Source organism: Otolemur garnettii, unplaced genomic scaffold, assembly GCF_000181295.1.
Source record: "Otolemur garnettii isolate 467f Iridium unplaced genomic scaffold, OtoGar3 scaffold00028, whole genome shotgun sequence".
Classification (NCBI taxonomy): domain Eukaryota; kingdom Metazoa; phylum Chordata; class Mammalia; order Primates; family Galagidae; genus Otolemur; species Otolemur garnettii.
Window position 1 is genome coordinate 2,266,512 of NW_003852423.1, and position 15,650 is coordinate 2,282,161.

Below are 15,650 nucleotides of genomic sequence, written 5' to 3' on the forward strand. Positions count from 1 at the left end.
GTCTCACACAGCATTCAATTGTCTTTCAATTAATCACTCAAGTAAGAGATTCCAACCAAAGCTCCGGAAAGCTTTTTTTCTAGCTTCACAAAATATATTTTTAAGTATATCCAGAAGACTACATGCAAGAGATGCACCAATCCAACCAACACTGAAAATATCTGATAAAAAGCTACGTTAGACGTCAAAATGTACCATAAAGCTACGTAGGTTAGTTTTCTATAGCTATTTCACAAATCACCACAAACTCAGTGGCTTAAAACAACACCCTCAGGAGTTCGCAGTTCTGTCGGTCATAAATCTGAGAAGGCGTGAGGGGTTTTCAAGATTTTACAAGACCGAAATCAAAGTGTTAGCCAGCTGAATTCTCAGCTGCAGGGTCTGGGGAAAGATCTGCTTCCGGTCTCATTCTCGCCATTGGCAGGTTTCAGGTCCTTACAGGTGGAGCGCGGAGGTGCCTGTGTTCCTGCGGGCTGTCGGCCTGGGCTCAGCTTCTCAGCCCCTGGCCACATGGCCCCTCCGTTTTCAATAAAGAAGACTCCTTTCCACCAAATTCTTCTCATGCTTCAAATCTTTCTCACTCCTTCTGCCACTAGCTTAGAGAAAACTCCCTAACTGTAAATGGCCCACAAGATTAGTTGACCCATCCACGACCTGCTTTTCTTTAGGCCAATAGTGACAAACAAAACAACCTACGCGGAGGTGAAGTTCATCATCTTCCCGCAGTGAGGATTAAGTTGGGAAATCTCAGGGGCTGTTTGAAATTCTGGCTACCGTATTAGGATAATAAACAATGTGGCCTTTTGTCAGAATACCTAAGTGTATCAGTAGAAGAGAAACAGGACCATTTAGAGTACGTGGAAGGCAGGGTAACCTACCATACTCTTCAAATCAATAGAGGAAATATGAGCTAATAAATTTGGAGACGTATGGACATCAACTTGGGAAAAAATAAATTTCTGCATCAAACTATATTCCCATTTCAGATAAAGTTTTAATGTAAAAAGTAAAATGATAAAAACATTGGAAGAAAATATGGAAAATATCTTAAAATCTTGAGATTGGAAATACCTTCATAAGAACACCTTCTGAGATAAAACTCAGACCAAAGAGAGCATTGATTATATAAAAACACACACTTCTGAACAGCAAATGAATGATAAAGTGAAAACCAATGAGATAAATTACAAAAATTGTTTGAACATGAACAGAAAAAAAAAAAAAAACCCACAACCTTCTTAATCTATAGAGAACTCTTATAAATGAGTAGTAAAAGGAAAATAATTCCAAAAGAATGATCAAGGACACGAAAAGAGATTCCTACTCATTCACATCATTGCTTTTTGGCACCATCTACATTTGCGAGTAACTGTTTTAAAGAACAAAGCATATTAAGAATAAAATTAGAATCAAAGTACCTGATGAGCCCCTCAAGTACTCAGAAGGAAATGCAACTACTTCAATCAAACCAGATATTGATGCTTTGGTTTCTCAAATACAATGTCAGATATCCACTAGTCTTATGTTGCTCACTTTTCTTTCATAATAAAAAATATTTTTAAAAAACTCCAAATCCCAAAGATGTTTTATTAAGTATGTTCACTTTCTATATTAGTGATTGCAAAATTGGCTTCTGCTTGACAATTTTAAGACTCTCTGAATGTCCCGATGTATAAATTAGGTTTATTATGTAGGACTTCTTTACTTACCTGTGGTGGCAGATATCACAAAAATGATGCAGACCTTTTTCTTTTTTGCTCATCAGTTTTTGCATTTGTGTATTTATTTAATGTGTGGTCCAAGACAACTAACTCTTCTTCTTCCAATTTGACCCAACGAAGCCAAAAGGTTGGGCATTCAGGAAAAGTTGGTGAATGCCAGGAGTTGGAGAGACGGCAAGGGGTCCAGAGGGTTTTAGTGAGTAGACTCCAACACAGAGAAGACAAAGCCTCGGTTAGTGTAACATGTGACAGATGGACACCATCATCAGGTTTTCTTGTATGATGAAAAAATAAAAAATAGTTACTATATTCTAGGCGGGACAAATGGACAGATCTGGCTTTTTAAAGCTACTCACATTGTGAAAAAAAGCATGAACAAATTCAGTTTCAAGTTCAGTATATGGTCTCATTTTTCCTTCATAAAGCACAATTGGCACAGGTACGACTCAATGCAAAGTAAAAATACATGGGAATGTACTTGTTTCACTAACCACATTTTTCCCTGAATAGCATCAAATTTAATAACATTTTTCTTGATTTATGAGGATGAGGGGTACACTATGGTTTGGATATGGCTTATTTGGCCCTGTCAAGTTTCATGTTGAAATTTGATCCCTAATATTGAAGTGGGGTCTGGTAAGAGGTTTTGGATCATGGGTGCAGATCCTTCAATAGCTTGGTGCCACTGTCCTGGGAACAGGTAATTACTCTCAGTTCCCAAGAGAACTGGTTGTTAGAAAGAGCCTGGCATCTTTTCTCTTCCCTTCCCTCTTGCCATGTAATCTGCACGGGCTGGCTCCCCTGTACATGGAGGCCCTCGCCAGAAGCAGGTGCTGGCACCATGCTTCTCATAGTCTGCAGAACAGTGAGCCAAATAAACCACTTTTCTTTATAAATTACCAGCCTCAGGTATTCCTCTGCAGCAACAAAAACAGACTACAAAAGGGAATCAGAACTATTTTACTAAATATTGACTATCTATATTGTCAAACATGATAATATAGCTGTTTCCACCCTTTTTCAATTCATATTTCCTTTAAACCAGTACTGTCCAAGAGAAAGGTAATTTGAGCCTCGTGCGTTGTGTCCTTTTGTAAAAATATAAACTGAAAAAAAACTCAAATTAATTATATTTTATTTAAACCATTATACTCAAAATATAATTTCACCAATATAAAAACTGAGATAGGTTACATTCTTTTTTTTACATCTTCAAAGTCTGTTACATACTTTATATGGATAATAAATCTTAATTTGGACTGGCCACATTTGCAGGGCTCAATACTCACATGAATTTCAATTATAATGAAAGACACGGGGTTAAACCCTTCCACTGCCTGGCACAATGACTTGCGGACAAATGTGAATGCCTGCCACTCTGCAGACTCTACGTCCTGCCATTAGAGACTCAGATCATGATATGCCACTAGCAGCATTTATTCCTCACCAGACATTAAACTGTGACTCCAGAACTATCTATACTAGATCAATGGCTGACACAGGGTATTTAATTCAATTATTCGTGTGTACAGATACTAACACAGATAACCGTGAGACGATCCTTTTCTTCACAGCATTTGACACAGTCACTCATTTTCTTAAACTCTGTGTGTGCGTGAGCACATACCTTTCTCAGTTTCTCCTGTGACAAGCCCTGATGGAAGGAACTACGGCTACCTTGTTTGGTATCACATCCCTGGGCCTTACTAGAATGTGTTACACAAAGCAGAGGGCCAAGTATCTGTTGAATGAATGGATATGGCCATGCATCAATTCCTAACCTTGATCAGCTTGTCACTTCATTACTCGGTGTTTTCCAATTAGTCAACACACATTTCACACTTTCCCGATGAAAGCAATACACCGCCATTCCCCCTTCAGAAGAATTTCTAGTAGCCTATTCCAATCATTACAAAATTATCTGAAAATGTCCCATTAGTCAGAATCACACTTATCCCATCTTCATCAGACTCTTTTCCAAAACACAGCAAAATGAGAATGTTTGAGGCACAAAGGAAGAAATATAAGAGAACAGCTGTTACCATGGACTTCTCAGAAGTAAAGAAAAAAGAAAATGATACACAGGCACCTGGAAGGAAAGAACAGTGGACACTGCTTCCCACAACACAGTCAGTAGTGGCAGAGTTCTTAAGATCTCTGGAGACTTCAGAAGCTTCTTTGGCAAATCTTTCAAAGTTAAGTAACAGAAATCCTATAGTAGCCATGATAAAGGAAAACCGGAAACTGGCAAATGTCCTGAGTTTTAAAAGGCAAAATAAAATAGCATGTAATGACTAAGGGTGAAATCTATTCAAATCATCTCAAAACCCCAAACTTAACTCTAATTCTTTATCATCTCATTCTTTAATAATATGAATAATACTGCATCATAAAATCCTTTTGCTAGTCTTGGGATGATAGATACAGCTTTAGGCAAAGGGTTAAACCTACACGAATATAAGATTCAAGAGTGAGAGCAGCTCTTGCCTTTTTATTGTGTATACTATAAAATGACACGTGAAGAGCACTGGACTCCTCAAATCAACTTAGTCAGTTTGATAACACTTACACGCAGAATCTACAACTCTTGATAATCAAGTGTTCCCTGTTTTGTAAACTACTGGTGTATATAACCTTTGCGTATCATTCAAAACATTTTCTCATCTACCGTGTGTAAATCAATCTCTTAAAATCTGAACCATATTTAAAATGCACTGAAGAAAATTACTTTTCCCTTTTCTTTTTTGGTGAGCAGGCCAAAGGTGGGGTAAATTCTGCTTCTTCCTTGTGTTTTCTTTTCTTTTTTTTCTTTTTATGGTCACTTTGGTAACCACTGGAGTCACTGCCTTGGAAAACAGGGTCCTGGTCCTGATCTTCCTGGTGCTTCTTCTTCTTCTTCTTCTTCTTTTTCGTTGGCTCTTCCTCACAGAGGCCATTCACATTATTTGTACCCTGCAGGTCTGACTCTTCCTTTGGGGTGTCATCTGCAAAATCTGCTTGCTTTGTGGTTACACTGTCCACGTCACACGTCTCTGGGTCTTTCTTCTTTTTCTTTTTCTTCTTTGGAGGTTTTTCAACAACTTCTTCAGGGCCAGTTTCTGTTACTTCTTCAGAAACTTTTGAGCTCTTGAATTGTAAACTGCAAATTAAAGTTTAAAAGAATTAACAGAATAATAAGCACCAAAGGCCAAAATTAAATCAAGAATATGTCAACAGTCTAAAATTCTCTAAATAATGACGGCGGTACATGTAACTATGGCATCAATTACCCTCTTGTCCTTCAGCCCGCTGAAATATCTGTGAGCTGTTGAATGTTAAATTCAACAATGTTACATTTAACATTAGATGTAAAATCCTTTGTTTATAAAATAATTCTCTCAGACTGTTTTCACACATAAAAATGACATACAAGTCTTGTCAAAACACGTCTTCTAAATTTTGGTTTTGTTCAGGAAAATTTGGTCACTGAACATTAAACATCATGACACCCACGCTGATTAGCCAAACCACTGACAGTGGAGAGAGAGAAAATATGCTTCTGGTAGGGATCAAAGTAAGGGCGCTTCCTGTTTGCTATTTCAGTGCTGCTTCAAACAATAGTCCGTTGTTCTACTCAACCTATACCCAGGCAGTGCTACTTCAAAGCTGTGAATTATTTTACATCACAAAAATAAAAACAAGCATTAATGTAGTAGCACTCTCTCCAGAACTGCACAGATGTCACGACTTCAATTCATCTCAATAGCATAACGTTCAAAAGTCAGTTCCTCACTCATACTAGGCACCCTGCCAGTGCTCACTATGCACACTTGTATGTTTGTGTCATCACAGAAGGTTCTAGCAGACAGCAGGTCCAGAATGTTAACCCACACTCGTTACCTGAAGGCAAAATCTAGAAAAAAACTGTTAATACCAATAGTATTCCAAGAGTTGTCCCGCACCCCAAACTTTGCTCCCCTTGAACTAAGCTCAAAATCAGAGTGATTCTTTTCAGAATTTCAATATAGAATAATACAAAAATTAAATATCTACCTGTCACAGATAATAATCAAAATATTTTTGTTTGAAATATGTAAAAATAATAAATGTAGGCTAATAGCACTGCTTAGGTAATTGTGCTTTCAGTATTTCCAGTTCAGAGATCAACTTTTAATTAAAAAAATAACAAACTAGAAAATAAAAGCAAAATTGAGTTAGCTAGACATAGAACGGTCGAGTATATATTTGTTGCATTATTATAGAGTAAGATTGCTATTTATATTGACTTTATGATTTGAAAGCATGAATACTGCTATAAATAGATTTTTTTTAAAGAGCAGCTTATGTCCACTACCATCAGAATTGAGGAGAAATGATCAAGTACCCAATGATAATTAGGTGATGATGAACTAACCTGGTGATATTTAGTTTTCCCCGAATGCAGAATACTCCAGCAGCATCTGAATCCAAACGAAATACTTCAAATTCTAGTTCATCACCCAAATTTATCTCCACAGTTTGCCACTGCTCAGCTGACAACTGCTCCGGTTTAGGAATGGAAGCATTGAAACACCCATGGACTAAACAGCCTATGTGGCTAGAAGACACTTTATTAACTCTACCCTGAAAGACAGAGGAAGAAAGGGCAAAACATTAAGAAGAGATCCACAGAGTTCAAGGTAAACTAAACTTCATGAGCCTCCAATGGATCTTCAACGAGAAAACATCAAATTAATGATACACAACAGAAGCTCCAGAGTTGACCACCTCGTTAAGTGGGCCTAATTTTCATAGACCTGCCATGCACCGCGTGTGCTTATTTGTGCAGTAGGCCTAGTTCCTTATGTTGACCACCTCAGTAGGTTGACTAGTTCGTGACTATCCCTTGGGTAGTCAACTTACAGAGGTTCTCCTATAATTTAATATAGAAAAAGTTTACCTCAATCTAAACTTACCACATGTCACACCAAAACATCACTTTAGAACACTACCATGTCTTTAAAAGGCTCAAATGTTATTAAATAAGTACCTGCACATCAATTGTCCAACTGGATAAACTACTAATCACTCCTTCCTCCTGCCAAAACACCTTAGTCTCCATTAGAGGATTCCTTGGGGAATAGATTATTACTCTAAAATTATTAAGCACACTAAAACCAAGCAAAAAGTACTCTGTGATATGACCTACATTTGAAAAGACCTCGAGGCAGGAAACATACTTTTTACAACTGGGACCCACATTATATTTTAAATTGCACACTTTATGGCCACCATGTATGTAAAGCTTGAGCATGGCTATTTTGGCTAACTCACAAAAACATTATTAGAAGCTTTAAAACTACAAAAAAACCCAACAAACTATGTGCTGATTTTAAGCTTAAAATAAAACTTTCCACAAAACTGATTTTTCCCCTTGAGACTAACATACACAAGGTATGTAACTAAAGACCCTGAAATATCAAAGAAAAATTTACATTTTCTGAATCAGAAGACTCTAAATAATATTGACATATACACAGTGCTGCTTAACATCAGCAACCTTTACATATGTGACATAATAAAACTTCCTCATCTGTCATGATCAGAACTCTGGTGTCCTCACTGGTAGTTTTTGGAAGATCTAAATAAACTATGCTACATCCATAAAAATGGAATATTTTTCAGCAATAAAAATAAATAAGCTCTCAATCCATAAAAAGACACAAAGGAATCTTAAATGCAAATTGGCAAGTGAAAGAAGTCAATGTGAAAAGGATATAAACTGTATGATTCCAACTATATATGACATAGAAAATACAAAACCAGGGACACAGTAAAAAGATCAATGATTGCCAGGGATTGAGGGGAGAGAGGGAGAGAGAAATGAATAGGGAGAGCACAGGGGGCTTCCGGGGGGTGAAACTATCCTGTAGGACACTGTAATGGTGACACATGGCACTAAGCATTTGTCAAAAGTCAGAGAATGTGTAACACAAAGACTGAACTCTAATGTAAACTACTGACTTTGGGTTGTTATTTTTTTGTTAAGTAGGTGGGGCCAGGTTCAAACCCCTGGTGCATGGAGCTGGTGCTCTAACCACTGATCCGCAGGCGCCCAGTGACTTTATGACTTCTGACTTTAATAACAATGTATTGATATTGGTCAATACTGTGAAAAATGCACCACACTAACACAAAATGATGTCAGTAATAAGGGCAAATGTGTGTTTGGGGGGCATACAGGAGAACTCTGTACTCCCTACTGAATTTTTCTATAAACTTAAAATTGCTAGAAAAAAAGGTCTATCAATTAACGAACTCAATGAAAGAAAAGACTTTTGAATATGTAGATGTGGAACACCTAGATGGCTACATGGAGAAGAAAATAAAATCGCAAGGCCTTCATACTACATACAAAAAATTACTTAAGACTCGTGGCAGCCCTAAAGGGAAAAGCTAAAATAAAAGCTTCTTAAAGTTTACAGAAGAATATCTTCAGCAACGGTGTCTACATAAGTTTCTCTGAAAAGATACAGAAAGCAATAGCCATAAAAGCATAAAAGGACAACTCAGAACGCATCAAAATTAAAAGTACTTACTCATCAAATGATAGCAGTAAAAGTTAATAGACAAGTCACAGTCTGGGGTGGGGGAGAATATTTACAATACATTTATCTGAAAAGGATTTCTACCAATATTAAAAAGGAACTATTAAAATCCAATAATTAAAAATGGGCAAAGTACTTGAGCAGGCCTTTCACATATAAAAATTACTCATGAAGGAAAGGCAAATTAAAATCATAACGAGACACCACCATATGCCTATCAAGAAAGTTAAAAGACTAATACCACCAAATGTCGGCAAGGATTCAGAGAAACTGGAAGTGCTGAATCGGAAATCAGTCTGGCAACAGTTTATCATAAACACACATCTCCTCTGTGACCTAATGCTTCCACTTCTAGTTACTCACTTAAGAGAAATTAATGTGTATGTTTACAACAGCTTGATTCATAGTGGCCCCAGACCAGAAATAATCTAAATGTACAAGAAAATGAATAATTATATTGTGATATACTCATATACAATTTAATACCATGAGCTATAAAAAGGACCAATACACGAGAGCATGGATGCAACTCAAAAATATGCTGACTAAAAGAAGTCAAATTTTAAGAGTGGACAATAATATTCATTAACATGGAATTACAGAATAAGCAAAATTAATTTACAATAAACAAAATCAAAATAGTAGATATATCAGGGATAGAGAAGAAATTAACCAGGAAAGGGCATGAGAGGTTTTTCTTAGGAGATGGAATGGTATATGGACTTATCAGAATTCATTGAAATGAACAAAATAATCTGTGCATTTTATTATATGTAAATTAAATCTCACTAAACACAAATACAAATTGAAAATAACTGGTTAAAAGTATTTAAGGATTGAGGGCGGTGCCTGTGACTCAGAGGGGTAGGGTGCCAGCCCCATATGCCAGAGGTGGCGCGTTCAAACTCAGCCCCAGCCCCCGCAAAAAAGTATTTAATAGGGCGGCCCCTGTGGCTCAAGGGAGTAGGGCACCAGCCCCATATGCTGGAAGTGGCGGGTTCAAACCCAGCCCCAGCCAAAAACTGCAAAAAAAAAAAGTATTTAAGGACTGACTTTTACAGGGAATAGAATAAAAGGGACATTTTTCATTCCACACTTTATTTACAACTTGAATGTTATTTCCACATATGTGTTTACATTTATAATAATAATTTACTCAAAACAGGTGCGAGTTTGAGAATGTTAGAATACAAAAATACTGCCAACTTTAATAGTATGATTACAGTTCTATGATCCCAGTTTGGCTGGCAAAAGATACTATTTCCATTAGTTTGATACTGAAAAAAAATAAATAAATTACAAGTGCCTTGTGCATTTCTTCATAGTGAAATCTGATCAACATTTGTATTAACAGTATCAAGGGTTAATAATTCTAATCTATTAGATTAAGCAATTCTATAAATTTTATTACCTAGAGGAAAAGGAATATATATACACACGCACATACAAATTTGCATACACATATGAACACATGTATACACACATAGCACTACTGGAAGAAGAGAAAGGAAAATAAAAAGGATAAACGTATAGACTTCAGTAGATTTCACATCAATTTCTCCATTTCTAGCTTCTGAAAACCTGGAAGAACTTCCACAAAGAGCCTTCATTTCCTTTTTTTTTTTGCAGTTTTTGGCCGAGGCTGAGTTTGAACCCGCCACCTCTGGCATATGGAGCTGGCGCCCTACTCCTTTGAGCCACAGGCGCTGCCCACAGCCTTTATTTCCAAGGCACAGCCCAGCTACCCTATCCTCATTCATTCATTTTCATTACTCCTGTTTTATATAATGCTATACTCTTCGAATCCTTTATAAAGAAAAAGTATTTGTTTGGAACTGAAAAGTTTTAAAATAATAACAATAATAATTGATTATTTTCCCTTAAGATCACTCTGGTACTAATCCAAAGAATAAACTGGACGGGACATATGTGGCGTGCATGCGTGTGTTTTAGGATCCTGAAGTTTAACACTAACAAAACCTAATGTTTTTTGTTGTAAAAAAAATTTTTTTTTACTCACAATAGCAATTTATTCCAAAGGATATATAATCTCTTAAAATTTTCTAAATGACATAATTATAGACAAAGAAAGCTAGAAAAAATGATATACATACCACAAGCTTCTGCCCTGGTTCTGGGCAGAAAATAACAAAATCTGCTTCAATGTTAAGATGAATGTGTCCTTGATCATCATAAATATCGCCTAGTTCACCCACAACTTTGATGTTATCATATGCAATGGGGACACCTAAGAGGCTGTAAAAGACAGAAGGAGAAAATATCTTTTATTCTCTTTTAAACTAAGCCACTGTCATACTTAGTAGCTATTCTAATGATCCAAAATGCAGGTATCTCCTAAATACATCACCCATATCAAAAACACAACAGCATATGATTAGTTTGTAACTACAGCAGTCCCATCTCACCCCAGGGTTCCAAGGTGCTGGCAAAGTTAATGACTATTTGAGACAGATATTCAGAAACAAAATGCCCAATTATGTATGAGCAATAAGTTGACCCTTCTTCTCTATTTGCTACCTATCTGAAATCTAGTTACGGTAGAAAGAGAAATAATAAGACTTAGCAAGGAAGATGTTTGTGTATTTAGTATAAGACTAACTCACAGGCAATTTTGGTATTATCTGCCATTATTGAATTTCTGTACTTGATGGTGGGTGTGTAGTAAGGGAAGCATTATTGTTAGAGTGGAAGCCCCTGAATATGAAAGCCAATGACTTAATAGAGAACAGTCCCAAACTGTAACTGTCGCTAGTAAATGGAAATGTTTAATACAAACTATATCATTTATTAAGAGCTGACTCCTGACACTTTAGTCCATAAATTCAGGATTAGGGGGCGACTTTTTTAGAATATCATTTCCTACTTCTTAAGGAATTATAACTACTAAGGAGAACGATCTTGTGTCTTCACCACCATATCCACCACTTGTTGGAGAAAATCTGACTCTCCCAGGTAAAGCTAAAAGCACTCATCTACTCCTCTAGGACCCCACGTACAACTTTATCACTGTTTTTAACCTTAATCTAATTTTATTGAATCTATCTTTATATTTGGATTCCATACATGATTCTAAGGCAGCAGAAAACTTTTCTTTGTTATTGAATTCAATTACATTTTAGCATGACTCACATAAAATAAGGGAAAAATCTATCCTTAATAGATGTTATTTGAGTAAAACAGGAGCCACTGTAAAGAAACTTTAATAACTACCAAATTACAAAACCATAAACTCAGTGACGTAATCAGGAAAGCATTCTTGTGAATAGCTCATTTCTGCATGTGGCTTTTCCTGGTGTTTCCATGCCATTATGATGAAAATACTAGAGACACAGAAAATACAGTTAGACAGCAGGAAGAAAAAAAAAGTAACTGCTATGATAGATATAAAAACCACAATTTAAGACTTTGCTTCCCCTAATAAAAGCCTTCTTAACTATCAGAGAGTGATTCTTCTGTGCAAGGAGAACTGCTGTCTCCCAGGTAGCACGTGTGGGCTAGCTGTGTGTGGTCATCACAAACACTGTAAGAATTAGGGAAGATAGTGGCTCTGCGCCCATGTACAGTGGTTAGGGCACCAGCCACAACCACGGAGGCTGGCGGGTTTTAACCAGCCTGGGCCTGCTAAACAACAATGACAACTGCAACAACAAAATAGCCAGGTGTTGCGGCAGGGCCCTGTAGTCCCAGCTACTTGAGAGACGGAGGCAAGAAAATCGCTTAAGCCCAAGAGTTGGAGGTTGTTGTGAGCTGTGACGCGATGGCACTCTACTGAGGGCCACATAGTGAGACTCTGTCTCTCCCTCCCTCTCTCTCTCTCTCTCACACACACACACACACACACACACACACAGAATTAGGGAAGTTAGTCTGCCATGTACAGGACAGTCCTATACAATGTAGAAAGAGCCTTTGCTCTGCATGACTTTTGAATAAGAGGACAAACTCGCTTATAAATAGCTAGATATATAATCCTTCCTAATCATTTTTCTCTTTGACAATTATAATCTCTTAGAAGACATATTGATGCAGTCATCTTTGTATGGTTTAATTCACATTAGAATCCACAGGAATATAGTGATATGGAAATTCAAGGGGAGACTGTTCTGTGTGGCTTTTTACCAATAATTACTCAACTATTTCAGAAAAGCATTGGTAACTGGTAACTGGAAGTACTGTGTATGTTGCGAGTTTTCTATTCAAAACATCTGCCATCAGTCCACCTTGAAACTAAGCATTCACAGTGCATCTTTGAGGTTGGTGCAGAAGGGCTCTAACTATCAGTATTCCCAGGTAGTCATGCTTGAGCATAGCAAAACACATTTTGTTGCACTGTATCGCAGTACTCCATAGACTTTTTCTTTTTGGAAATTGTGTTACGTAGGTTATATTAACTATAGATTTCATTTCAGCACAGGAGAGTGTTTCACCATAGTAAAGGTAATATCACAAAATATTTCTTATAAAAAGGAAGTATTAGGTACTCTAGGGTTCAGAAAGATGACTAGAGAATATGATAAGAGACTTGAAGGCTGAAAGTTTGTATAAATCAAAAAAACCTGTGCGAAAGGAAATCATAGCATAACTTATTAATTAAAAGTTGTAGGATAAAGACAGACACCCAAACACACCTACATATCTTTTCCTCTTTTGTTTTTACTTTTCAGAAATCATCCTAAATAGGTGTTAGTGCAGTGAGGTAGCTTCACTTGATATTTAATAAGTTGTTCAAGCCTTGTCCTTCATTAGTAATGTATATAGTTCAAAGTATAATGTCTGATTTGTACTGAATAAACAGGAGTCCTCAGCATATCACATAAGTAATGAGAAAGGAGTCTCTATCTGTCAGCACCAGGCTGGGTGACTTTCCCCTAAAATGTCAAGTAGAGGCAACAATTGGTTACAGAAAGTAGTAACATAATTGTCTGTTTCCAGACTTAATGACTGCTTTGTATATTTATAAATCTCTCAAATCCATCCTTTGTATCATTTTTATCTTTGACAACATAACCTCTTAATTGGCCTCCTCAGTCACTATCATATCCTATTTAAGTCATTACATGGCATTATCAGGTGCTGTCCTTTAATTGTAAATATGATTATGTGTCAGGGATTATAGATACACACTACTGAAGACTGTGCCAAGTCTCAGTGTCAGAAGATACTGAGAGACTAAAGAAATAACCCCCTAGAGGAGAAAGAAAAAAAAATAACAATGACAAAAAACTCATAAAGCCGAATGAAAAAAAACCAAAAAAACTACAAACTATCAGGCAAGAAAGGAAGAGCAAAATGGCTATCCTCTCTGAGTCACCTCCAACACCTGCCTTTGAACCCCTGACCTCCTCTCCAATGGTACCCAATGCCTTTTTGCTGACATAAACCTTATTCCACTTATATAGTACTTATATTTCTCTGGTCAAAGCATAGTAGTTCAACATACTACACACTTGTTTATGCCACTCTCTTTCCTTGGAATGTTACCAACTGAAAGGACCTTCTTTTACTTGTTCTCAAGGGTCGCAAGATCCAATTCATCACTTCTTCTCTTACTACACCTTTAGATTTCTGTTAAATTTGAACATGTCACTAGATTAACTGTCTTACAGTTATATCTCTACTAAAAGTTAAAGCTCCTTGAAACAGAATTTTATTTTTTTGTTTTTATATGTCAGGTTCCTGGTTTATAATATAAACATACAACAAATGTGTGTTGGTGCTAGGGGTAAGGTGTGTATTCTAGACATGCTTGATTCTTAAGACGTTCGTGGGGGTCCAGGGTCCACTGAGAGTGTTGAAAGCTTTGGATACTGTGCCTAAGGATATTCACATTAAAAAATTCCTACAATTTCTGAGGATTCATGGGATTTCTGATGGGCAATCATCAATCTCTAGGGAATCCCTTCTTTTGAATCAAGTAGTCCAGAGTAATACTAAAACATATCTTCTCATACCCCAATAATTCTGAGTTTTCATATCACTTTTGAATACCTTAATTTAAAGGCAACCAAGAGTTTGTTGGTTTCTTTTCTCTCTCAAGAGCAATAAGCTCATCAGTCCAAATGAAAAAACTCTTTAAAAACAAAGCAAAACTAATGGTACTTTCCTCATCCCCGATCGGGTCCCAGAGAAAAAATCCGGGCAAATTAACAGGGCCCAAACAATCAAAATCTGCCCTTCAGGTTGTACAATTAAACAGTTGTACTTTTGCTCCCATCTTCTATGGAATGAGAAAATCTACCGAAGTACTGCATACCAAATCTTCATTGCCAACTGAGAAAATACAGTATTACCTGAAAGAGACTAAATGTAGCGTTCAGTGCCAAAGAGGCCTACCAAATCTGCGGGCCCCTGTTCTATTCTTCCTCATACAACAGGGTTCTGGAGTGAAATTCTTCACTCCCTTCGCGGAACACTTCAACTTCACCTTTAAGTTTTCTTCTCTGCCGATGGACGAAAGGCACGCTGTATAGATCTCGACCAGGCCGGTACTGGCTTTGAGAGGCAGATCGCGACTCTGGAAACCTGGGGGCCTCTGCGAACTCATCTTTCACCCCTTTCTTTCTGCGCCATCACTTCACCTCATCCACCCACTGCCTCTTCCCGTGCCCCCCCCCGCAAAGGAGTGGCAGGCCCACGCTATATCATTGCCTGCTCGGAGAAAAAAAAAAAGGCAAGAAGCCCTTGTTACCTCTCGGAATAGCGAAGGAGCTCTGCATCCAGCTGCTCTCGGATGCCGGTGCGTTTCCTGTTCAGGTAGCGCGGCGACAGCGCGATGTGCCTTCGGTGTGGCCCGACCACCAAGCAGGAATAGCGGTTATTCACCAGTGCACAAGCAGCAGAATAGGTAGGAAGCTCTAGGCAAGGCAGGACGCCTGCCGATCCTATCAGGGACCCATCAGAGGCCGTCTTCGGCAGCGGCGCTTCTGAACAACCTGCAGCCATGCTGCTTGTCAGGTTTCCCACGGCGCGCGCTGCTGACGAAAGCATAACTGCCCCGTCGCTCGGCTACGTCATCACCAGCTACCACGCCCCCAGGAATTTCCTCTCCTGGAGCTGCATGACTCAAGTCCGACCAGCAGGGGGAAACCGCTTTTTCGCGCTTCGGAGACCTGGGAGCTTGGAGCCTGGGTTACATATCGTGCATGCGCAATTGCCAACCAGGTCTAAAGAGCAGGCGAATGAGTTTTAACAAACGTCCTCATTGGATTTAGTAGAGGGGAGGAGGTTCCCACTTTGGTCATTTCCAGTAGTAAAGTGCTTGGTGGAATCTTGCAAACTTGGACTGTACAATGATAAATACAAAAACTCTTATGGAGTATATTTTATGTGGTGAACCCAGTTG

At 37.9% G+C, this 15,650-nt stretch overlaps 1 protein-coding gene across 1 annotated transcript; it reads right to left on the reverse strand.

Annotated features, from left to right (window-relative positions):
* Window positions 1–2,885: 2,885 nt before the first annotated feature.
* Window positions 2,886–15,306, reverse strand: TWISTNB (TWIST neighbor). The gene is given in 5 exon segments (XM_003788485.3): window positions 2,886–4,465; window positions 4,467–4,860; window positions 6,115–6,323; window positions 10,402–10,543; window positions 14,997–15,306. Coding segments are annotated over 5 exon segments (1,110 nt in total). The 5' UTR covers window positions 15,296–15,306; the 3' UTR covers window positions 2,886–4,399.
* Window positions 15,307–15,650: the final 344 nt, after the last annotated feature.